Source organism: Grammomys surdaster, unplaced genomic scaffold, assembly GCF_004785775.1.
Source record: "Grammomys surdaster isolate TR1022 unplaced genomic scaffold, NIH_TR_1.0 136, whole genome shotgun sequence".
In the NCBI taxonomy this organism is placed as follows: Eukaryota; Metazoa; Chordata; class Mammalia; order Rodentia; family Muridae; genus Grammomys; species Grammomys surdaster.
Window position 1 is genome coordinate 7,775,136 of NW_021604594.1, and position 24,187 is coordinate 7,799,322.

The 24,187-nt window shown below is 44.0% G+C and overlaps 1 protein-coding gene across 1 annotated transcript in view; it reads left to right on the top strand.

The window, feature by feature from the left end:
- Positions 1-24,187, top strand: part of Ttn (titin) — a 263,679-nt gene that overhangs the window by 214,460 nt on the left and 25,032 nt on the right. Inside the window, 10 exon segments of the mRNA XM_028763034.1 lie at positions 58-17,163; positions 17,701-17,997; positions 18,114-18,701; positions 18,795-19,097; positions 19,203-19,499; positions 20,535-20,822; positions 20,932-21,231; positions 21,477-21,779; positions 21,874-22,179; positions 22,283-24,049. Of these exon segments, the coding sequence (XP_028618867.1) occupies positions 58-17,163; positions 17,701-17,997; positions 18,114-18,701; positions 18,795-19,097; positions 19,203-19,499; positions 20,535-20,822; positions 20,932-21,231; positions 21,477-21,779; positions 21,874-22,179; positions 22,283-24,049 (21,555 nt within the window).

Here is a 24,187-nt window from a genome sequence, read left to right on the forward strand (position 1 = left end):
AAGTACCCCAATGCAAAACTCCTAATATGTTCTTTTATCTTTGTTTCTTTTGCTCAGATCCCCCAGGACCACCTTCAAATGCACATGTCACTGATACCACCAAGAAATCGGCTTCTTTAGCATGGGGCAAGCCTCATTATGATGGTGGGCTTGAAATCACTGGCTACGTGGTAGAGCATCAAAAAGTTGGAGATGATACCTGGATAAAAGATACAACAGGAACAGCCCTCAGAATCACTCAGTTTGTGGTTCCTGATCTTCAGACTAAGGAAAAATACAATTTTAGAATTAGTGCCATCAATGATGCAGGTGTGGGGGAACCAGCAGTTATCCCAAATGTTGAAATTGTAGAGAAGGAAGTGGCTCCTGATTTTGAGCTAGATGCTGAGCTGCAAAGAACACTTGTGGTTAGGGCAGGGCTCAGTATTAGGATTTTTGTCCCAATTAAAGGTCGTCCTGCACCTGAAGTGACATGGACCAAAGATAATATCAACCTGAAGCACCGAGCCAACATCGAAAACACAGAGTCATTTACTCTTCTTATTATCCCAGAATGTAACAGATACGACACTGGTAAATTCGTGATGACCATCGAAAACCCAGCTGGGAAGAAAAGCGGCTTTGTTAATGTCAGAGTCCTAGACACACCAGGCCCTGTCCTTAACCTAAGGCCTACAGACATCACAAAGGACAGTGTCACCTTACACTGGGACCTACCTCTGATAGATGGGGGCTCACGTATAACAAATTACATTGTGGAGAAACGTGAAGCAACCAGGAAATCATACTCCACAGTCACCACTAAGTGCCATAAATGTACATATAAAGTGACTGGCTTGACAGAAGGCTGTGAATATTTCTTTAGAGTGATGGCAGAAAATGAATATGGAATTGGTGAACCAACAGAAACCACAGAACCTGTAAGAGCCTCTGAAGCACCATTACCCCCAGATAGCCTTAACATTATGGATATTACCAAGAACACAGTCAGCCTGGCGTGGCCCAAACCAAGGCATGATGGTGGTAGCAAGATCACTGGTTATGTGATTGAAGCCCAGAGAAAAGGGTCTGACCAGTGGACCCACATCTCAACGGTGAAAGGGTTAGAATGTGTGGTGAGGAACCTAACTGAAGGAGAGGAATATACCTTCCAAGTGATGGCGGTAAACAGTGCAGGCAGAAGTGCCCCTAGAGAGAGCAGACCTGTCATCGTCAAAGAGCAGACGATGCTCCCAGAGCTGGATCTTCGTGGCATCTATCAGAAGCTAGTCATTGCCAGAGCTGGTGACAACATCAAAGTCGAAATTCCAGTACTTGGTCGACCAAAGCCCACAGTCACATGGAAAAAGGGAGACCAAATTCTTAAACAGACACAGAGAGTTAATGTTGAAAACACAGCAACGTCAACTATCTTAAATATCAATGAGTGTGTCAGAAGTGACAGTGGACCCTATCCATTAACAGCAAAGAACACTGTAGGAGAGGTGGGTGATGTCATAACCATTCAAGTCCATGATATTCCAGGACCACCTACAGGACCAATCAAATTTGATGAAGTTTCCTCTGACTTTGTAACCTTCTCTTGGGAGCCTCCAGAGAATGATGGAGGTGTGCCGATAAGTAACTATGTAGTAGAAATGCGACAGACAGACAGTACTACATGGGTGGAGTTAGCAACGACTGTAATACGCACTACCTACAAAGCAACTCGTCTGACTACAGGAGTGGAGTATCAATTCCGTGTAAAGGCTCAAAACAGATATGGAGTTGGACCTGGCATTACATCTGCATCTGTAGTTGCTAACTATCCATTTAAGGTGCCTGGGCCTCCTGGTACCCCTCAGGTTACTGCAGTCACCAAAGACTCCATGACAATCAGCTGGCACGAACCACTTTCTGATGGTGGAAGCCCCATTTTAGGATATCACATTGAAAGGAAAGAACGGAATGGCATTCTCTGGCAGACTGTGAGCAAAGCATTAGTACCAGGCAACATTTTCAAATCAACTGGACTTACCGATGGCATTGCTTATGAATTCCGAGTAATTGCTGAAAACATGGCAGGCAAGAGCAAGCCAAGCAAGCCATCTGAACCAATGTTTGCTTTGGATCCCATTGACCCACCCGGGAAGCCAGTACCGCTGAACATTACAAGACACACAGTGGCACTGAAGTGGGCTAAGCCTGAATATACTGGAGGCTTTAAAATTACTAGTTATGTGGTTGAAAAGAGGGACCTTCCTAACGGACGATGGCTGAAGGCCAACTTTAGCAACATCTTGGAGAACGAATTTACAGTCAGTGGCCTAACTGAAGATGCTGCATATGAGTTCCGTGTGATTGCCAAAAATGCTGCTGGTGCCATCAGTCCGCCATCTGAGCCGTCAGATGCCATCACATGCAGGGATGACCTTGAGGCACCAAGAATAATGGTGGATGTTAAATTTAAGGATACCATCACTTTAAAAGCTGGCGAAGCATTCAAGCTGGAAGCTGATGTCTCAGGTCGCCCACCTCCAACAATGGAATGGACTAAAGATGGAAAGGAGCTTGAAGGCACAGGGAAATTAGAAATAAAAATTGCCGACTTCTCCACTCATCTGATAAACAAGGACTCCTCAAGAACGGACAGTGGGGCTTACATCCTGACAGCAACCAATCCTGGTGGCTTTGCCAAACACATTTTCAATGTCAAAGTTCTAGATAGACCAGGCCCACCTGAGGGACCTTTGGCTGTGTCTGATGTGACATCGGAGAAGTGTGTGTTGTCATGGTTGCCTCCACTGGATGATGGAGGTGCCAAAATTGATCATTACATCGTACAGAAACGTGAAACCAGCAGGTTGGCATGGACAAATGTTGCCACAGAAGTCCAAGTAACAAAGCTGAAGGTCACTAAGCTCCTGAAAGGCAATGAATACATATTCCGTGTCATGGCAGTAAATAAATATGGGGTTGGAGAGCCACTTGAGTCAGAGCCTGTGCTTGCAGTAGATCCATATGGACCACCTGATCCACCCAAGAACCCTGAAGTTACAACTATCACCAAAGACTCCATGGTTGTCTGCTGGGGGCATCCTGACTCTGATGGTGGAAGTGAAATTATCAACTACATTGTAGAACGGCGTGATAAAGCTGGCCAGCGCTGGGTAAAATGCAACAAAAAAGCTCTCACTGACTTAAGATTTAAAGTATCTGGGCTGACAGAAGGACATGAATATGAATTCAGAATTATGGCAGAAAATGCAGCTGGAATCAGTGCTCCAAGTGCTACCAGCCCGTTTTATAAAGCTTGCGACACTGTGTTTAAACCTGGTCCACCGGGTAACCCACGTGTCCTTGATACAAGCAGGTCATCCATTTCAATTGCGTGGAATAAACCTATCTATGATGGAGGTTCAGAAATCACTGGGTATATGGTTGAGATTGCCCTGCCTGAAGAAGATGAATGGCAGGTTGTCACACCACCAGCGGGGCTCAAGGCAACTTCCTATACCATCACCAACCTCATAGAGAATCAGGAATATAAAATCCGCATCTACGCCATGAATTCTGAAGGGCTTGGAGAACCTGCTCTTGTTCCTGGAACTCCAAAGGCAGAAGAAAGAATGCTGCCTCCAGAGATAGAACTGGATGCTGACTTACGCAAAGTTGTTACTATAAGAGCCTGCTGCACCTTGAGACTCTTTGTTCCCATCAAAGGGAGGCCAGCACCTGAGGTCAAGTGGACTCGAGAACATGGAGAATCTTTGGACAAGGCTAGCATTGAATCTACAAGCTCTTACACCCTGCTTGTTGTTGGAAATGTTAACAGATTTGACAGTGGCAAGTACATACTAACTGTAGAAAACAGCTCAGGCAGCAAGTCTGCATTTGTCAATGTTAGAGTGCTAGATACACCAGGCCCTCCACAGAATCTAAAGATAAAGGAGGTCACAAAGACATCTGTCACATTGACGTGGGAACCTCCTCTCCTGGACGGAGGCTCAAAAATAAAGAATTATATTGTTGAAAAGCGAGAATCCACAAGAAAGGCATATTCAACTGTGGCAACAAATTGCCACAAGACTTCCTGGAAGATAGACCAGCTTCAAGAAGGCTGCAGTTATTATTTCCGGGTCCTCGCTGAAAATGAATATGGCATCGGACTGCCCGCTGAGACAGCGGAGTCTGTGAAGGCATCAGAAAGACCTCTTCCTCCAGGGAAAATAACCTTGATGGATGTCACAAGAAACAGCGTGTCTCTCTCTTGGGAGAAGCCGGAACATGATGGAGGCAGCCGAATTCTAGGCTACATTGTAGAGATGCAGAGCAAAGGCAGTGACAAATGGGCCACATGTGCCACAGTGAAAGTCACAGAAGCCACCATCACTGGGCTGATCCAGGGTGAGGAATATTCTTTCCGTGTTTCAGCTCAGAATGAAAAGGGCATCAGTGACCCCAGACAACTGAGTGTGCCTGTAATTGCTAAAGACCTTGTTATCCCACCAGCCTTCAAACTCCTCTTCAATACATTCACTGTACTGGCAGGTGAAGACCTGAAGATCGATGTACCGTTCATTGGACGCCCTACACCGGCTGTCACCTGGCATAAAGATGATATACCACTGAAGCAAACAACTAGAGTAAATGCAGAGAGCACAGAGAACAGTTCTCTACTGACAATAAAGGAAGCCTGCCGAGAAGATGTTGGACATTACACAGTTAAACTGACTAACTCAGCAGGGGAAGCCACAGAAACCCTTAATGTTATTGTTCTTGACAAGCCAGGGCCTCCAACTGGACCAGTTAAAATGGACGAAGTGACAGCAGACAGTGTTACTCTTTCCTGGGAACCACCAAAGTACGATGGTGGGAGCTCGATCAATAATTACATTGTAGAGAAACGGGACACATCCACAACCACCTGGCAAATCGTGTCAGCTACAGTTGCAAGAACAACCATAAAGGCCTGCAGACTAAAGACTGGTTGTGAGTATCAGTTCAGAATCGCAGCAGAAAACAGATATGGGAAGAGTACCTACCTTAATTCAGAGCCTGTTATTGCCCAGTACCCATTCAAAGTGCCAGGTCCACCTGGCACACCATTCGTCACGCTTGCCTCCAAAGACAGCATGGAGGTACAATGGCATGAGCCAGTCAGTGATGGTGGGAGCAGAGTCATTGGCTACCATCTAGAACGCAAGGAAAGAAATAGCATCCTCTGGGTCAAGCTGAATAAAACTCCTATTCCTCAAACCAAGTTCAAGACAACTGGCCTTGAAGAAGGCATAGAATATGAATTCAGAGTGTCTGCAGAGAACATTGTAGGCATCGGCAAGCCAAGTAAGCCATCAGAATGTTATGCTGCTCATGACCCATGTGATCCACCAGGACGGCCAGAGGCAATCATTGTCACAAGGAACTCTGTGACTCTTCAGTGGAAGAAACCCACCTATGATGGTGGAAGCAAGATCACTGGTTATGTTGTTGAGAAGAAAGAATTGCCTGATGGCCGCTGGATGAAAGCCAGTTTTACAAATATCATTGACACCCAGTTTGAGGTAACTGGCCTAATTGAAGATCATAGATATGAGTTCCGAGTTATAGCTCGAAATGCTGCCGGAGTGTTCAGTGAGCCCTCAGAAAGCACTGGGGCAATAACAGCAAGAGATGAGGTAGAACCACCCAGAATAAGCATGGACCCCAAATACAAGGACACGGTTGTGGTTCAGGCTGGTGAGTCATTCAAGATCGATGCAGATATATATGGCAAACCAATACCAACTACTCTGTGGGTAAAGGGTGACCAGGAGCTTTCAAGCACAGCTCGGTTAGAAATTAAAAGCACTGACTTTGCCACCAGTCTCAGTGTCAAAGATGCAGTACGTGTGGACAGTGGCAATTATATTCTGAAGGCCAAAAATGTTGCAGGGGAAAAATCAGTAACTGTCAATGTGAAAGTTCTTGATAGACCAGGGCCACCTGAGGGACCTGTTGCTATATCGGGGGTTACAGCAGAAAAATGTACGTTAGCTTGGAAACCCCCACTTCAGGATGGTGGAAGCGATATCACAAACTACATTGTGGAAAGGCGAGAAACCAGCCGTCTCGTCTGGACTCTAGTTGATGCCAATGTGCAAACTCTCAGCTGTAAAGTTATGAAGCTTCTTGAAGGCAATGAATATATTTTCCGTATAATGGCTGTGAACAAATACGGTGTTGGTGAACCTCTTGAATCTGAGCCGTTGATTGCCAAGAATCCATTTGTAGTCCCAGATGCACCCAAAGCTCCAGAAGTTACAGCTGTGACCAAAGACTCGATGATTGTCGTATGGGAAAGGCCGGCATCTGATGGTGGCAGTGAGATTCTAGGATACGTTCTAGAAAAACGGGACAAAGAAGGCATAAGATGGACTAGATGCCACAAGCGTCTAATTGGAGAGCTGCGCCTGAGAGTGACTGGACTCTTAGAAAATCACAATTATGAATTCAGAGTCTCTGCTGAAAATGCTGCTGGACTTAGTGAACCAAGCCCCCCTTCTGCTTACCAAAAGGCTTGTGACCCTATTTATAAACCAGGCCCTCCAAACAACCCCAAAGTCATGGATGTTACCAGGTCTTCAGTTTTCCTTTCTTGGAGCAAACCTATTTATGATGGTGGCTGTGAAATCCAAGGATACATCGTAGAAAAATGTGATGTGAGCATTGGTGAATGGACAATGTGTACACCACCAACTGGAATCAATAAGACAAATCTAGAAGTCGAGAAGTTGTTGGAAAAGCATGAATATAACTTCCGGATCTGTGCCATTAATAAGGCTGGAGTGGGGGAGCATGCTGATGTCCCTGGGCCTGTAATGGTTGAAGAAAAACTTGAAGCACCAGATATAGATCTTGACCTTGAACTAAGGAAAGTTATTAATATAAGGGCAGGTGGTTCCTTAAGGTTGTTTGTCCCTATAAAAGGACGTCCTACACCAGAAGTTAAGTGGGGAAAGGTAGATGGTGAAATTCGAGACGCAGCTATAATTGATGTCACTAGCAGCTTCACCTCTCTTGTTCTTGACAATGTCAATCGATACGATAGTGGAAAATACACTCTCACATTAGAAAACAGCAGTGGAACGAAATCTGCCTTTGTAACCGTGAGGGTCCTGGACACACCAAGCCCACCTGTTAACCTAAAAGTCACAGAAATCACCAAGGACTCAGTGTCAATTACATGGGAACCTCCTTTGTTGGATGGAGGATCAAAAATTAAAAATTATATCGTTGAGAAACGAGAAGCTACAAGAAAATCATATGCTGCAGTTGTAACAAACTGCCATAAGAACTCTTGGAAAATTGATCAGCTCCAAGAAGGTTGCAGTTACTACTTCAGGGTTACTGCTGAGAACGAATATGGCATTGGCCTGCCTGCCCGCACTGCAGATCCAATCAAAGTTGCAGAAGTCCCACAACCTCCAGGGAAGATAATTGTGGATGACGTGACCAGAAACAGTGTCTCTCTGAGTTGGACAAAGCCTGAACACGATGGTGGCAGTAAAATCATTCAGTATATCGTAGAAATGCAAGCCAAAAACACCGATAAGTGGTCAGAGTGTGCTAGGGTGAAGTCCCTTGAAGCAGTTATTACCAACCTAACTCAGGGAGAAGAATACCTTTTTAGAGTCATTGCTGTAAATGAAAAAGGAAGAAGTGACCCCAGATCCCTTGCGGTTCCAATCATTGCCAAAGATCTGGTCATCGAGCCAGATGTAAGACCAGCATTCAGCAGTTACAGCATACAGGTTGGCCAAGATTTGAAAATAGAAGTGCCAATTTCTGGACGTCCTAAACCAAGCATTTCCTGGACTAAGGATGGGGTGCCACTGAAGCAGACCACAAGAATCAATGTTACTGATTCCCTTGACCTCACCACACTCAGCATTAAAGAAGCTCATAAGGATGATGGTGGACAGTATGGAATCACAGTTGCCAATGTTGTGGGTCAGAAAACAGCAGCTATTGAAATCATAACTCTAGATAAACCTGATCCTCCAAAAGGACCTGTTAAATTTGATGAGGTCAGTGCTGAGAGTATCACATTATCCTGGAACCCTCCTTTATACACAGGGGGCTGCCAAATTACCAACTACATTGTTCAGAAAAGAGATACAACCACCACAGTATGGGATATTGTCTCCGCTACTGTTGCCAGAACGACACTCAAAGTAACCAAACTGAAAACGGGTACAGAATACCAGTTCAGAATATTTGCTGAAAACCGATATGGACAAAGCTTTGCTCTGGAGTCTGAACCAATTGTAGCTCAATATCCCTACAAAGAACCAGGCCCTCCAGGAACACCATTTGTCACAGCCATCTCCAAAGATTCTATGGTTGTACAGTGGCATGAACCAATCAATAATGGTGGAAGCCCAGTCATAGGTTACCACCTTGAGAGAAAGGAAAGGAATAGTATTTTGTGGACAAAAGTCAACAAAACCATTATTCATGACACCCAGTTTAAAGCACTGAACCTTGAAGAAGGCATTGAGTATGAATTTAGAGTTTATGCTGAAAATATTGTGGGGGTAGGCAAGGCAAGCAAGAATTCTGAATGCTATGTAGCCAGAGATCCTTGTGACCCACCAGGAACCCCAGAAGCAATAATAGTTAAGAGAAATGAAATCACTTTACAGTGGACCAAGCCTGTGTATGATGGTGGTAGCATGATTACAGGTTACATTGTAGAGAAACGTGATTTACCGGAGGGTCGCTGGATGAAAGCCAGTTTCACAAATGTCATTGAAACTCAATTCACTGTGTCAGGTCTTACTGAAGATCAAAGATATGAATTCAGAGTCATTGCAAAGAATGCAGCTGGGGCAATAAGTAAACCCTCTGACAGTACTGGACCAATAACTGCCAAGGATGAGGTGGAGCTCCCACGAATTTCGATGGATCCAAAATTCAGAGACACAATAGTGGTAAATGCTGGAGAAACATTCAGACTTGAGGCCGATGTCCATGGAAAGCCCCTACCCACCATTGAGTGGTTAAGAGGAGATAAGGAAATTGAAGAATCTGCCAGATGTGAAATAAAGAACACAGATTTCAAAGCTTTACTTATTGTAAAAGATGCCATTCGCATCGATGGTGGACAATATATTTTGAGAGCCTCAAATGTTGCTGGTTCTAAGTCATTCCCAGTAAATGTGAAAGTGCTAGATAGACCAGGACCACCAGAAGGGCCAGTTCAGGTTACTGGAGTTACATCTGAAAAGTGCACTTTGGCATGGTCTCCACCACTTCAAGATGGTGGCAGTGACATTTCTCACTACGTCGTGGAAAAGCGAGAAACCAGTCGACTGGCATGGACTGTGGTCGCTTCAGAAGTTGTGACTAATTCTCTGAAAGTTACCAAGCTCTTAGAAGGGAATGAATATATTTTCCGAATAATGGCTGTCAACAAGTACGGTGTCGGAGAACCTTTGGAATCTGCACCAGTACTCATGAAAAATCCATTTGTGCTTCCTGGACCACCAAAGAACTTGGAAGTCACTAACATTGCCAAAGACTCCATGACGGTCTGCTGGAATCGGCCAGACAGTGACGGTGGAAGTGAGATCATTGGTTACATTGTGGAGAAGAGAGACAGAAGTGGCATTCGGTGGATAAAGTGTAACAAACGCCGCATTACAGATTTGCGGCTCAGGGTAACAGGATTAACAGAAGACCATGAATATGAATTCAGAGTCTCTGCAGAAAATGCTGCTGGAGTTGGAGAACCAAGTCCAGCTACCATGTACTATAAGGCATGTGATCCTGTGTTCAAACCTGGCCCACCCACCAATGCACACGTTGTAGACACCACCAAAAATTCAATTACACTGGCCTGGAGCAAACCTATCTATGATGGTGGCAGTGAGATCCTGGGCTACGTGGTAGAAATCTGTAAAGCAGATGAAGAAGAATGGCAAATAGTTACTCCACAGACTGGCCTGAGAGTCACTCGATTTGAAATTTCCAAACTCATTGAGCACCAAGAATATAAAATACGAGTTTGTGCTCTCAACAAAGTTGGTTTAGGTGAGGCCGCATCAATTCCTGGTACTGTGAAACCAGAAGATAAACTTGAGGCGCCTGAACTTGACCTTGACTCTGAGTTAAGGAAAGGAATTGTTGTCAGAGCTGGTGGATCTGCCAGAATCCATATTCCATTCAAAGGTCGTCCAACGCCAGAGATCACTTGGTCGAAAGAGGAAGGTGAATTCACAGATAAGGTCCAAATTGAGAAGGGAATTAACTTCACCCAACTCTCAATAGATAACTGTGACAGAAACGATGCTGGGAAATACATCCTCAAGTTGGAGAACAGCAGTGGGTCGAAGTCAGCTTTCGTAACTGTGAAAGTACTTGACACCCCGGGACCCCCACAGAATTTGGCTGTCAAGGAAGTGAGAAAAGACTCTGTCCTTCTGGTATGGGAACCGCCTATCATTGATGGTGGGGCAAAGGTCAAGAACTATGTCATCGACAAGCGTGAGTCCACCCGAAAAGCATATGCTAACGTGAGTAGTAAATGCAGTAAAACGAGCTTTAAAGTTGAGAATCTGACCGAAGGAGCCATCTACTACTTTAGAGTCATGGCTGAGAATGAATTTGGGGTTGGTGTTCCCGCAGAGACCTCTGATGCTGTGAAAGCTTCTGAACCCCCTTCCCCACCAGGAAAGGTAACACTCACCGACGTGTCCCAAACCAGTGCATCCCTTATGTGGGAGAAACCCGAACATGACGGAGGGAGCAGAATCCTGGGCTATGTTGTTGAAATGCAACCCAAAGGAACAGAAAAATGGAGTGTTGTGGCTGAATCCAAAGTCTGCAATGCGGTTGTTAGTGGCCTGAGCTCTGGGCAAGAATATCAGTTCCGTGTCAAAGCTTACAACGAGAAAGGAAAAAGTGACCCAAGAGTGCTTGGTGTTCCTGTCATAGCCAAAGACTTGACTATCCAGCCTAGTTTTAAGCTGCCATTTAATACATACAGTGTCCAAGCAGGAGAGGATCTGAAAATAGAAATTCCAGTCATAGGCCGACCAAGACCTAAAATTTCTTGGGTCAAAGATGGTGAGCCTCTTAAACAGACCACAAGAGTAAATGTTGAAGAAACGGCTACTTCGACTATTTTACACATTAAAGAAAGCAGCAAAGATGACTTCGGAAAATACAGTGTCACAGCAACAAACAGCGCAGGCACCGCAACGGAAAACCTCAGTGTTATTGTTTTGGAAAAGCCTGGTCCTCCTGTTGGACCAGTGAAGTTTGATGAAGTTAGTGCAGACTTTGTGGTCATATCTTGGGAACCTCCTGCCTATACTGGTGGGTGCCAAATAAGCAACTACATTGTAGAGAAGCGAGATACTACCACTACCAACTGGCAGATGGTGTCAGCAACAGTTGCCAGGACAACCATTAAAATAAGCAAACTGAAAACAGGCACCGAATACCAGTTTAGGATTTTTGCTGAGAACAGGTATGGGAAAAGTGCTCCCCTGGATTCTAAGCCCGTTGTTGTACAATATCCGTTTAAAGAGCCTGGACCACCTGGAACCCCTTTTGTGACATCTGTCTCCAAAGATCAAATGCTTGTGCAGTGGCACGAGCCAGTAAATGATGGAGGCAGCAAAGTTACTGGCTATCATCTCGAACAGAAGGAAAAGAATAGTATTCTGTGGGTCAAGTTGAATAAGATCCCCATCCAAGACACCAAATTCAAAACAACAGGGCTTGACGAAGGACTTGAATATGAGTTCAGGGTTTCTGCTGAGAACATTGTGGGCATTGGCAAGCCTAGCAAAGTGTCAGAGTGCTATGTTGCACGTGATCCATGTGATCCACCTGGTCGTCCTGAAGCCATTGTCATTACAAGAAACAGTGTCACGCTGAAATGGAAAAAACCTGCTTACGATGGTGGCAGCAAGATAACAGGTTATATTGTAGAAAAGAAAGATCTCCCTGATGGCCGGTGGATGAAAGCCAGCTTCACCAATGTTGTGGAGACTGAGTTTACAGTGACTGGGCTTGTAGAAGACCAAAGATATGAATTTAGAGTCATTGCGAGAAATGCGGCTGACAACTTTAGTGAGCCATCTGAAAGCAGCGGTGCCATCACTGCAAGGGATGAAATCGATGCACCAAATGCCTCACTGGACCCTAAATATAGAGATGTCATCATTGTTCGTGCAGGAGAGACCTTTGTTCTCGAAGCTGATATCCGTGGCAAACCTATACCTGACATCATTTGGTCAAAAGATGGGAACGAACTGGAAGAAACAGCAGCTAGGATGGAGATTAAATCTACTCTGCAGAAAACGACTCTCATCGTCAAAGACTGCATTCGCACTGATGGGGGGCAGTATACCTTGAAACTCAGCAATGTTGGTGGCACCAAGACTATACCTATTACTGTGAAGGTACTGGATAGGCCAGGGCCTCCTGAAGGACCTCTGAAAGTTACTGGAGTTACAGCCGAAAAGTGTTACCTGGCATGGAACCCACCTTTGCAAGATGGTGGTGCTAGTATTTCACATTACATCATTGAAAAGAGAGAAACAAGCAGACTCTCCTGGACCCAGGTTTCAACTGAAGTACAGGCCCTCAACTACAAAGTCACTAAGTTACTTCCTGGGAATGAGTATATTTTCCGGGTTATGGCAGTGAATAAATATGGAATTGGAGAGCCCCTGGAGTCTGAACCTGTGATAGCCTGTAACCCTTACAAGCTTCCCGGCCCTCCTTCAACACCTGAGGCCTCAGCAATCACCAAAGACTCTATGGTACTAACATGGACACGTCCAGTGGATGATGGAGGTGCTGAAATTGAGGGGTACATTCTTGAAAAGCGAGATAAGGAAGGCATTAGGTGGACCAAGTGCAACAAGAAAACATTAACAGACCTTCGGTTCAGGGTGACTGGCCTCACAGAAGGCCATTCCTATGAATTCAGAGTTGCTGCTGAGAATGCAGCTGGTGTTGGGGAACCCAGCGAGCCGTCCGTTTTTTACCGTGCATGTGATGCCTTGTATCCACCAGGTCCACCAAGTAACCCCAAAGTGACAGACACCTCCAGATCTTCTGTCTCCCTAGCATGGAATAAGCCAATTTATGATGGTGGTGCACCTGTTAGAGGCTATGTGATTGAGCTCAAAGAAGCTGCGGCCGATGAATGGACTACCTGTACGCCACCATCAGGATTACAAGGGAAGCAGTTCACAGTGACCAAGCTGAAGGAGAATACAGAGTACAACTTCCGCATCTGTGCTTTCAATACCGAAGGTGTAGGTGAGCCTGCAACCATACCAGGCTCTGTTGTTGCTCAGGAGAGGATGGAAGCACCAGAAATAGAACTTGATGCTGATCTCAGAAAAGTGGTCACTCTGCGTGCAAGTGCCACTTTGCGCCTATTTGTCACTATCAAAGGTCGCCCAGAACCTGAAGTTAAGTGGGAAAAGGCTGAAGGCATTCTCACGGAGAGAGCCCAGATCGAGGTGACTAGTTCATATACAATGCTGGTGATTGACAATGTGACCAGATTTGACAGTGGTAGGTACAACCTCACCCTAGAAAACAACAGTGGCTCCAAAACGGCTTTTGTCAATGTCAGAGTTCTTGATTCACCAAGCGCACCTGTGAATCTGACTGTAAGAGAGGTGAAGAAAGACTCAGTGACACTGTCCTGGGAGCCACCACTTATTGATGGTGGAGCAAAGATTACAAATTATATCGTTGAAAAACGAGAAACTACAAGAAAAGCTTACGCTACCATTACAAACAACTGCACTAAGAATACTTTCAAAATCGAAAACCTACAAGAAGGGTGTTCTTATTACTTCCGAGTCCTGGCTTCTAATGAATATGGCATTGGTTTGCCAGCTGAAACAACAGAACCTGTCAAAGTGTCTGAACCACCACTCCCACCTGGAAGGGTAACCCTTGTAGATGTGACCCGTAATACAGCTACGATTAAGTGGGAGAAGCCGGAGAGTGATGGCGGCAGCAAGATCACTGGTTACGTTGTGGAAATGCAGACAAAGGGCAGCGAAAAGTGGAGCACATGCACACAAGTGAAGACCCTGGAGGCAACTATATCTGGCCTAACTGCAGGGGAAGAGTATGTCTTCAGGGTAGCTGCAGTTAATGAAAAAGGAAGAAGTGACCCAAGACAGCTTGGAGTGCCAGTCATTGCAAAAGACATTGAAATAAAGCCTTCTGTTGAGCTTCCTTTCAATACTTTCAATGTTAAGGCTAATGACCAACTCAAAATTGACATACCATTTAAAGGAAGACCTCAAGCTACCGTGGCCTGGAAAAAAGATGGTCAGGTTCTTAGAGAGACGACTAGAGTCAATGTATCTTCCTCAAAGACCGTAACAACACTGTCTATTAAAGAAGCTTCAAGGGAAGATGTTGGAACTTATGAACTGTCTGTTTCAAATACTGCTGGATCCATAACAGTTCCTATTACTGTCATTGTCCTTGACAGGCCAGGACCTCCAGGACCCATACGAATTGATGAAGTTAGTTGTGACAATGTGTCTATTTCTTGGAATCCTCCAGAATATGATGGTGGCTGCCAGATTAGCAACTACATTGTTGAAAAGAGAGAAACCACTTCCACAACATGGCAGGTAGTTTCACAAGCGGTGGCAAGAACATCCATTAAAATAGTCCGTTTGACAACAGGAAGTGAGTATCAGTTCCGAGTCTGTGCAGAGAATCGGTATGGAAAGAGTTCCTACAGTGAATCCTCAGCCGTTGTTGCTGAGTATCCATTCAGCCCCCCTGGGCCTCCTGGTACTCCTAAAGTTGTGCATGCCACAAAATCTACCATGGTTGTAAGCTGGCAGGTACCAGTGAATGACGGGGGGAGCCAAGTGATTGGCTATCACCTCGAATACAAAGAAAGAAGCAGCATTCTCTGGTCAAAAGCAAACAAAGTACTCATCGCAGATACTCAGATGAAGGTCTCTGGTCTGGATGAGGGGCTGATGTATGAGTATCGTGTATATGCTGAGAATATTGCTGGAATTGGTAAATGCAGTAAAGCATGTGAACCAGTGCCCGCAAGAGATCCTTGTGATCCTCCTGGACAACCTGAAGTCACCAATATCACAAGAAAATCAGTGTCACTTAAGTGGTCTAAACCACGTTATGATGGTGGAGCTAAGATCACCGGATACATTGTTGAACGCAGAGAACTACCTGACGGCAGATGGCTAAAGTGCAATTTCACTAATGTACAGGAAACATACTTTGAAGTAACTGAGCTAACTGAAGACCAGCGTTATGAATTCCGGGTTTTTGCAAGAAATGCTGCTGACTCAGTGAGTGAGCCATCTGAATCCACTGGACCTATTACAGTGAAAGACGATGTTGAGGCACCAAGAATTATGATGGATGTCAAATTCCGAGACATCATTGTTGTCAAAGCCGGAGAAGTCCTTAAGATAAACGCAGACATTGCTGGGCGACCTCTGCCAGTAATTTCCTGGGCCAAAGATGGGGTAGAAATTGAAGAAAGGGCAAAAACAGAAATTGTCTCAACAGACTATAATACCACATTAACAGTTAAAGATTGTGTAAGACGAGACACTGGGCAGTATGTCCTTACACTGAAGAATGTTGCAGGAACTCGGACTATGGCAGTTAACTGTAAGGTACTTGATAAGCCTGGCCCACCAGCAGGACCACTTGAAATAAATGGCCTCACTGCTGAAAAGTGTTCCCTTTCCTGGGGACGTCCCCAGGAAGATGGCGGTGCAGATATCGATTATTATATCGTAGAAAAGCGTGAAACAAGCCGCCTTGCATGGACCATATGTGAAGCAGAGTTAAGGACAACATCTTGTAAGGTGACCAAGCTACTCAAAGGCAATGAATATATCTTTAGAGTAACTGGTGTTAATAAATACGGTGTCGGTGAGCCCTTGGAGAGCGTGGCAGTGAAGGCACTAGATCCATTCACCACTCCTAGTCCACCCACATCTTTGGAAATTACATCTGTGACCAAAGATTCCATGACACTTTGCTGGTCAAGACCTGAGACCGATGGAGGCAGTGACATCTCTGGATACATAATTGAAAGGCGTGAGAAAAACAGCCTACGGTGGGTGCGTGTGAACAAAAAACCAGTTTATGATCTGAGAGTGAAGTCCACAGGACTCCGAGAAGGATGTGAATATGAGTATCGGGTTTTTGCTGAAAACGCTGCTGGCCTAAGTCTTCCAAGTGAAACTTCTCCCTTGATTCGAGCAGAAGACCCAGTGTTCTTGCCATCTCCTCCATCCAAACCCAAGATAGTGGACTCAGGCAAGACAACAATCACCATTGGCTGGGTTAAACCTTTGTTTGATGGTGGGGCTCCAATAACGGGATATACCGTAGAATACAAAAAGTCTGAGGAAACTGACTGGAAAGTTGCCATTCAGAGCTTCAGAGGCGTAGAATACACAATGAGTGGGCTAACAACAGGAGCTGAGTATGTTTTCAGAGTGAGGTCACTCAATAAGGTTGGTGCCAGTGACCCCAGTGATAGCTCCGATCCCCAGGTAGCAAAAGAAAGAGAAGAAGAACCTGTATTTGATCTTGATAGTGAGATGAGGAAGACCTTGATTGTCAAGGCTGGGTCCTCGTTTACCATGACAGTTCCTTTCAGAGGAAGACCAATCCCCAATGTCTCCTGGAGTAAGCCTGACACCGACCTCCGCACGAGAGCATACATTGATTCCACGGATTCTCGTACATCACTTACTATTGAGAATGCCAACAGAAACGATTCTGGAAAATACACACTGACAATTCAGAATGTGCTGAGTGCTGCTTCCATGACTTTCGTCGTCAAAGTCTTGGATTCCCCCGGGCCTCCAGCCAATATTACTGTACGTGAAGTAACCAAGGAGACTGCTATGCTGTCCTGGGATGTTCCTGAAAATGATGGCGGAGCACCAGTGAAGAATTACCACATAGAAAAACGGGAGGCCAGCAAGAAGGCGTGGGTGTCAGTCACTAACAACTGCAACCGCCTCTCTTACAAAGTGACCAACTTACAAGAAGGAGCTATCTACTACTTCCGAGTCTCTGGGGAAAATGAATTTGGTGTTGGTGTGCCAGCTGAGACAAAGGAAGGAGTCAAAATAACAGGTACGAGAACAAAATAGATCCATAGTTTGCTAGTATGTGAATTGCTCTAATCAGTCATATTTCACCGTAAAAGACTTTCGAGTCACACCCCCAAAATATTTATGCCATAGTACAAAATGAATCTCTAATAATTGACATACCTAGAAAGTCAACATAAGGTTTGTTGGATTTAAGGAGAATTAAGTCTAACTACACATACATTTAGTGTATGTGCAAAAACTATATGAAACTTCTGATAAGATTGTTTCTATTGTTCCTCTATTGTATACCCACAATGAATTTTGGAAAAATTTTGTCATTTTATCTTGATATTTGAAACATAACTTAAATTTGAATATTTTAACATATGATGGCATAGCTTAGTGGAGCTCTGGCTGTCTTAAAAGGCCAAGTTGTCACATAAGTCACACAAGTCAAAAAGTGCATGCACCACTTTGATTTACAAGGTTTTCTCTGACAATGTATGAAGGATGCATGTGGGAGAAAATGTTGTAACACATGGTCTCTTTCTTTCAATGCTTCATTTTTACTTTTTAGAAAAACCAAGCCCACCAGAAAAGCTTGGTGTAACAAGTGTATCCAAAGACAGTGTCTCTCTGAGCTGGCTGAAGCCAGAACACGATGGTGGAAGCAGAGTCTTACACTATGTTGTTGAAGCACTAGAAAAAGGACAGAAAAACTGGGTTAAGTGTGCCGTGGTGAAGACAACCCATCATGTTGTTTCCGGTCTGAGAGAGAGTCATGAGTACTTCTTCCGAGTCTTTGCAGAAAACCAAGCTGGTCTGAGTGACCCAAGGGAACTCCTCCTTCCTGTTCTCATAAAGGATCATCTAGGTATGTCCAACTTTATGCATAAGCAAATTCTCATTTTCTGAATTTAGGTAAGTTAATTCTTTTAGGCATTTTTTTCACCTTTATTTTCCATACTTCTTCTTTTTTTTTTTTTTTAGAACCACCCGAAATTGATATGAAGAATTTCCCAAGTCACACTGTGTATGTAAGAGCTGGTTCCAACCTTAAAGTTGACATTCCAATTTCTGGAAAACCACTACCCAAAGTGACCTTAACAAGAGATGGTGTGCCATTGAAGGCCACCATGAGATTTAACACTGAGATTACTGCTGAGAACCTAACCATCAATCTTAAAGAAAGTGTTACCACTGACGCGGGAAAATATGAGATCACTGCTGCCAACTCCAGTGGAACCACCAAAACTTTCATTAACATCATTGTGCTGGACAGGCCTGGTCCTCCTACTGGCCCTGTGGCCATTAGTGATATAACTGAAGAAAGTGTGACTCTCAAATGGGAGCCACCAAAGTATGATGGCGGAAGCCACGTTACCAATTACATTGTACTGAAGAGAGAAACAAGTACTGCAGTGTGGTCTGAAGTGTCGGCAACAGTAGCAAGAACCATGATTAAAGTCATGAAACTAACCACAGGAGAAGAATACCAATTCCGCATCAAGGCAGAAAATCGCTTTGGCATCAGCGATCACATAGATTCAGCTTGTGTGGTTGTCAAACTACCATACAGTAAGTTGTTGACCTTAGACACCCGCTATTGGTGTTTACTATGAAAATGTGCTAAGTGCTTGTCTTAACCTATGGGTTTTCTCTCTTTCCTAGCAACACCTGGACCACCATCTACACCCTGGGTATCTAACGTTACTCGAGAAAGCATCACTGTGGGTTGGCACGAACCAGTGTCTAATGGAGGCAGTGCAGTCATAGGCTACCACCTGGAAATGAAAGACAGAAATAGTATTTTGTGGCAAAAAGCCAACAAAATGATCATCCGTACAACTCACTTCAAAGTTACAACGATCAGTGCTGGACTTATTTATGAATTCAGGGTGTCTGCAGAGAATGCTGCTGGTATTGGAAAACCCAGCCATCCCTCTGAACCAGTGTTGGCCATTGATGCCTGCGGTATGTAACTATCATGTACACAGCAGTTCTGATAACTGGAAAATGTAAAAGTTCATTTCTTCAAAGCAAAATGAGTGCCACTGATCTGCTTTCTCATTATTGCAGAACCCCCAAGAAATGTTCGGATCACGGATATTTCAAAGAACTCTGTCAACCTTTCATGGCAACAACCAGCTTTTGATGGAGGAAGCAAAATTACAGGCTACATTGTTGAGAGGCGTGACCTTCCAGATGGGAGATGGACCAAGGCCAGCTTCACCAATGTCATTGAGACTCAGTTCACTGTCTCTGGCTTGACTCAGAATTCCCAATATGAATTCCGGGTCTTTGCTAGAAATGCTGTTGGTTCCATCAGCAACCCATCTGAGGTTGTAGGCCCCATCACATGCATTGACTCTTACGGTAAGCAAGCTTCACTCAATGTTTTCTTTAATGGCTTTTACCATGTGTTTTAATTATATTGTGGGAGTAACTATAAACTAGCTTGACCATTGATTGGGCAAGTTGCCCTTCTTCCATGAATCCTCTCCCTTTCAACAACACAGATTAATCCACTCTACAAAAGTAAGCCTAAAGCTTAGAGTATTGGTGTAACCTCTCCCAAAGTCAAATGACTCAACAGTGATGATCAGGTGTCTTTAGAGCTCTCTCTGTATCATTGTCAGTTTGAAATGTGATTGACCACTCTGTAAAATAAGTGGCATTTGGTTAAGAATAGCTTGGAAATGAGAATTTTATGGGAGTCAAGTATTCTGGAACACTTCTAATAATTTTCCATTTTCAAAAAGGGAAGTGAGTCACTTCCTAACAGATGAAAAGTATCTACTCCTGTTCTTGTGCTGGAAACCCAAGGGCCACCCTCTACTAGTCAGGTTTTGCAGGTTCCCAGTAGTTGTTGCTCTGTAAAGGCAGCCAAACTTAGTTCTATATCTCAACAGTTATAGGATACCAGGCAGAACACCTGCTCGCTGGATATATAGCCCTGTGAGTAGAGAACTCAAGCTTCAAGAATCTGACATGAACTGCTCACATTTGGATAGTGGAAAGGAAAAGAAAATGAATGGGAAGTGGCCAGAAGCAAAGGAAAGAGAGGCTAGAGTAAAAGAAAATGTGTGATACTATTTCTTCAATAATGGTCTCATCCTGTTTCATCGCTAACACAAAAATACCTACAAGAGGTTAAAATACATTTAGGAAGAACTAACTTCCTCATGCATTTAGCATAGTGTTCCTGAGGCTCAGAGTCTGTTCAGTCTTCCTCATCTGAGATATAAAACTGGCTTGTAAAACTTAAAAGTTTAAAGTGAGTAGACATAGACCTGCATAAAAGTACATGAAACACACATGCACACATGTGCCTGCAATTAGCAAATGATCAATTACCTATTCATTTTTCATCCTACTAAGATTTCAACTGCTTTGTTTGTTTTCTTGCAGGTGGGCCTGTGATTGACTTGCCTCTAGAATATACAGAAGTTGTCAAATACAGAGCAGGTACATCTGTGAAGCTCAGAGCTGGCATTTCCGGCAAACCCGAGCCTACGATTGAGTGGTACAAAGATGATAAAGAATTACAAACCAATGCATTGGTGTGTGTCGAAAATAGCACTGATCTTGCATCCATACTCATCAAAGATGCCAACCGCCTTAATAGTGGAAGCTATGAGTTGAAACTAAGGAATGCCATGGGTTCTGCCTCAGCCACCATCAGAGTACAGATCCTTGGTAGGTGCTTAACATGGGCAATGTCTTATTTTGTCTACCTAGAGTATGGTAATCGAAAGTTACCCAGCCTTTTAAAGACCCTAACATTGTTTTCTTCTTCCATTGGTAGACAAACCAGGACCTCCAGGTGGACCAATTGAATTTAAGACTGTCACTGCAGAAAAGATAACTCTGCTCTGGAGGCCTCCAGCTGACGATGGTGGTGCAAAGATCACTCACTACATTGTGGAAAAACGTGAGACAAGCCGAGTCATGTGGTCTATGGTGGCTGAAAATCTGGAAGAGTGCATCATTACAACTACCAAAATAATCAAAGGGAATGAGTACATCTTCCGAGTCCGAGCTGTGAATAAGTATGGAATTGGCGAGCCTCTAGAATCTGAGCCAGTTGTAGCCAAGAATGCCTTTGGTGAGCTATAGCTTCATTATAAAACTAAAAGATGTGAAAAACATATTCAGAGATATAAGCTATTCTGATAGCTTATAGATGTTTTCTTAAGATGATTTTCTTTTGCATTTCATCTTGTCTCGTTACTATCCTCTCCACAAAACAGGAACTGTCATCACTAAACTGATATTTTAGACAGAATTAAAAGATGAGAAAGTAGAACCTGTTGAATCTTTAAACTCATCTATTCTTTCCTTCTTAAATAGTTACACCCGGGCCACCAAGCATCCCAGAGGTGACAAAGATTACCAAGAATTCAATGACTGTTGTCTGGAACAGGCCAACTGTAGATGGTGGCAGTGAAATAAATGGCTATTTCCTTGAAAGACGAGACAAGAAGAGTCTAGCATGGCTTAAAGTATTAAAGGAGACTATTCGTGACACCAGGCAAAAGGTGACAGGACTCACAGAAAACAGTGACTATCAATATCGAGTCTGTGCTGTAAATGCTGCTGGAATGGGTCCCTTCTCAGAACCCTCCGACTTCTACAAGGCTGCTGATCCAATTGGTAAGCACTCGTAAACACGGCATCTTCACTTGTCCTTTGTGTGACTGAATTGCTGATTATTGTATAATTACTGGATTGTAAATGCCTATTCCAGATCCTCCAGGACCACCTGCCAAGATAAGAATTGCAGACTCAACTAAATCATCCATCACTCTTGGCTGGAGTAAACCTGTCTATGATGGGGGCAGTGATGTTACTGGATACGTTGTTGAGATGAGACAAGGAGAGGAAGAAGAATGGACTATTGTCTCTACCAAGGGAGAGGTCAGAACTACAGAATACGTGGTATCTAATCTGAAACCTGGAGTCAATTACTATTTCCAAGTATCAGCAGTAAACTGTGCTGGTCAAGGAGAACCTATAACCATGACTGAACCTGTACAGGCTAAAGATATCCTTGGTATGTACAAACTGTAACGATGCTTTGATGTCTTGTTAAGAGTTCTAGGCAAAGACTCATTTTCTTTTAAAACTCACTGTAAATGTCCATTTTGTGTCTACAGAGGAACCAGAAATCGACCTAGATGTGGCTCTCAGAACATCTGTTATAGCTAAAGCTGGTGAAGATGTTCAACTATTGATTCCCTTTAAAGGCAGACCTCCACCTACTGTCACCTGGAGGAAAGATGAGAAGAATCTCGGCAGTGATGCTCGATACAACATCCAAAACACTGATTCATCTTCTTTGCTTGTTATTCCTCAAGTCACTCGCAATGACACAGGAAAATACATCCTGACAATAGAAAATGGAGTCGGCCAACCAAAGTCTTCTACTGTGAGTGTTAAAGTGCTTGACACACCAGCTGCCTGCCAGAAGTTACAGGTGAAGCACGTTTCCCTAGGCACAGTTACATTGCTATGGGATCCTCCTCTCATCGATGGAGGGTCTCCCATCATTAACTATGTCATCGAAAAGAGAGATGCCACAAAGAGAACATGGTCTGTTGTGTCACACAAATGTTCTGGCACATCCTTTAAAGTAACAGATTTATCAGAGAAGACTCCATTCTTCTTCAGAGTTCTTGCAGAAAATGAAATTGGAATTGGTGAGCCTTGTGAGACTACAGAACCTGTAAAGGCTGCTGAGGTGCCAGCACCTATCCGTGATCTCTCAATGAAAGATTCCACAAAGACATCTGTTGTCCTCAGCTGGACCAAACCTGACTTTGATGGTGGGAGCATCATCACAGACTATGTTGTGGAACGGAAAGGCAAAGGTGAACAAGCATGGTCCCACGCCGGCATCAGTAAGACATGCGAAATTGAGATTGGACAACTTAAAGAGCAATCAGTCTTGGAATTCCGAGTGTCTGCTAGAAATGAGAAAGGACAGAGTGACCCTGTCACAATTGGGCCACTTACAGTGAAAGAGCTTGTAATTACACCCGAAGTTGACTTGTCAGAAATCCCTGGGGCACAAATATCTGTGAGAATTGGACATAATGTACACCTTGAATTACCTTATAAAGGAAAACCCAAGCCATCCATCAGTTGGCTGAAAGATGGCTTGCCACTGAAAGAAAGTGAATATGTTCGTTTCAGTAAAACAGAAAACAAAATCACCTTGAGTATTAAAAATGTGAAGAAGGAGCATGGAGGGAAATATACTGTTATTCTCGATAATGCAGTGTGTAGAAACTCATTCCCCATTACAATCATCACCCTTGGCCCACCATCAAAGCCCAAAGGACCCATTAGATTTGATGAAATCAAGGCTGACAGTGCCATCTTGTCGTGGGATATACCTGATGATGATGGAGGAGGAGAGATTACCTGTTACAGCATTGAGAAGCGGGAAGCTTCACAAACTAACTGGAAGATGGTGTGTTCAAGCGTTGCCAGAACAACTTTCAAAGTTTCCAATCTGGTCAAAGATTCTGAATACCAGTTTAGAGTTAGAGCAGAAAATAGATATGGAGTCAGTGAGCCACTTGTCTCAAATATTATCGTGGCAAAACACCAATTCAGGATTCCCGGCCCTCCAGGAAAGCCAGTCATATACAATGTGACTTCAGATGGCATGTCACTAACTTGGGATGCACCAGTTTATGATGGTGGTTCAGAAGTTACTGGATTCCATGTTGAAAAGAAAGAAAGAAACAGCATTCTTTGGCAAAGGGTTAACACATCACCAATATCTGGGAGAGAATACAGAGCTACCGGCTTAATAGAAGGGCTGGACTACCAATTCCGTGTATATGCTGAGAATTCTGCTGGCCTAAGCTCACCTAGTGACCCAAGCAAGTTTACATTAGCTGTTTCCCCAGTAGGTAAGTGACTGTTACTCAAATGTATTTAATTAAGCAACCAGACATATTCGCAATAAATACGCCAAACACTGCTTCTCTTTTAGAAGTCACCCTCTTGGCTCTATCATGGCTCTATCTTGTTGTTATAGAAGCAGTCAT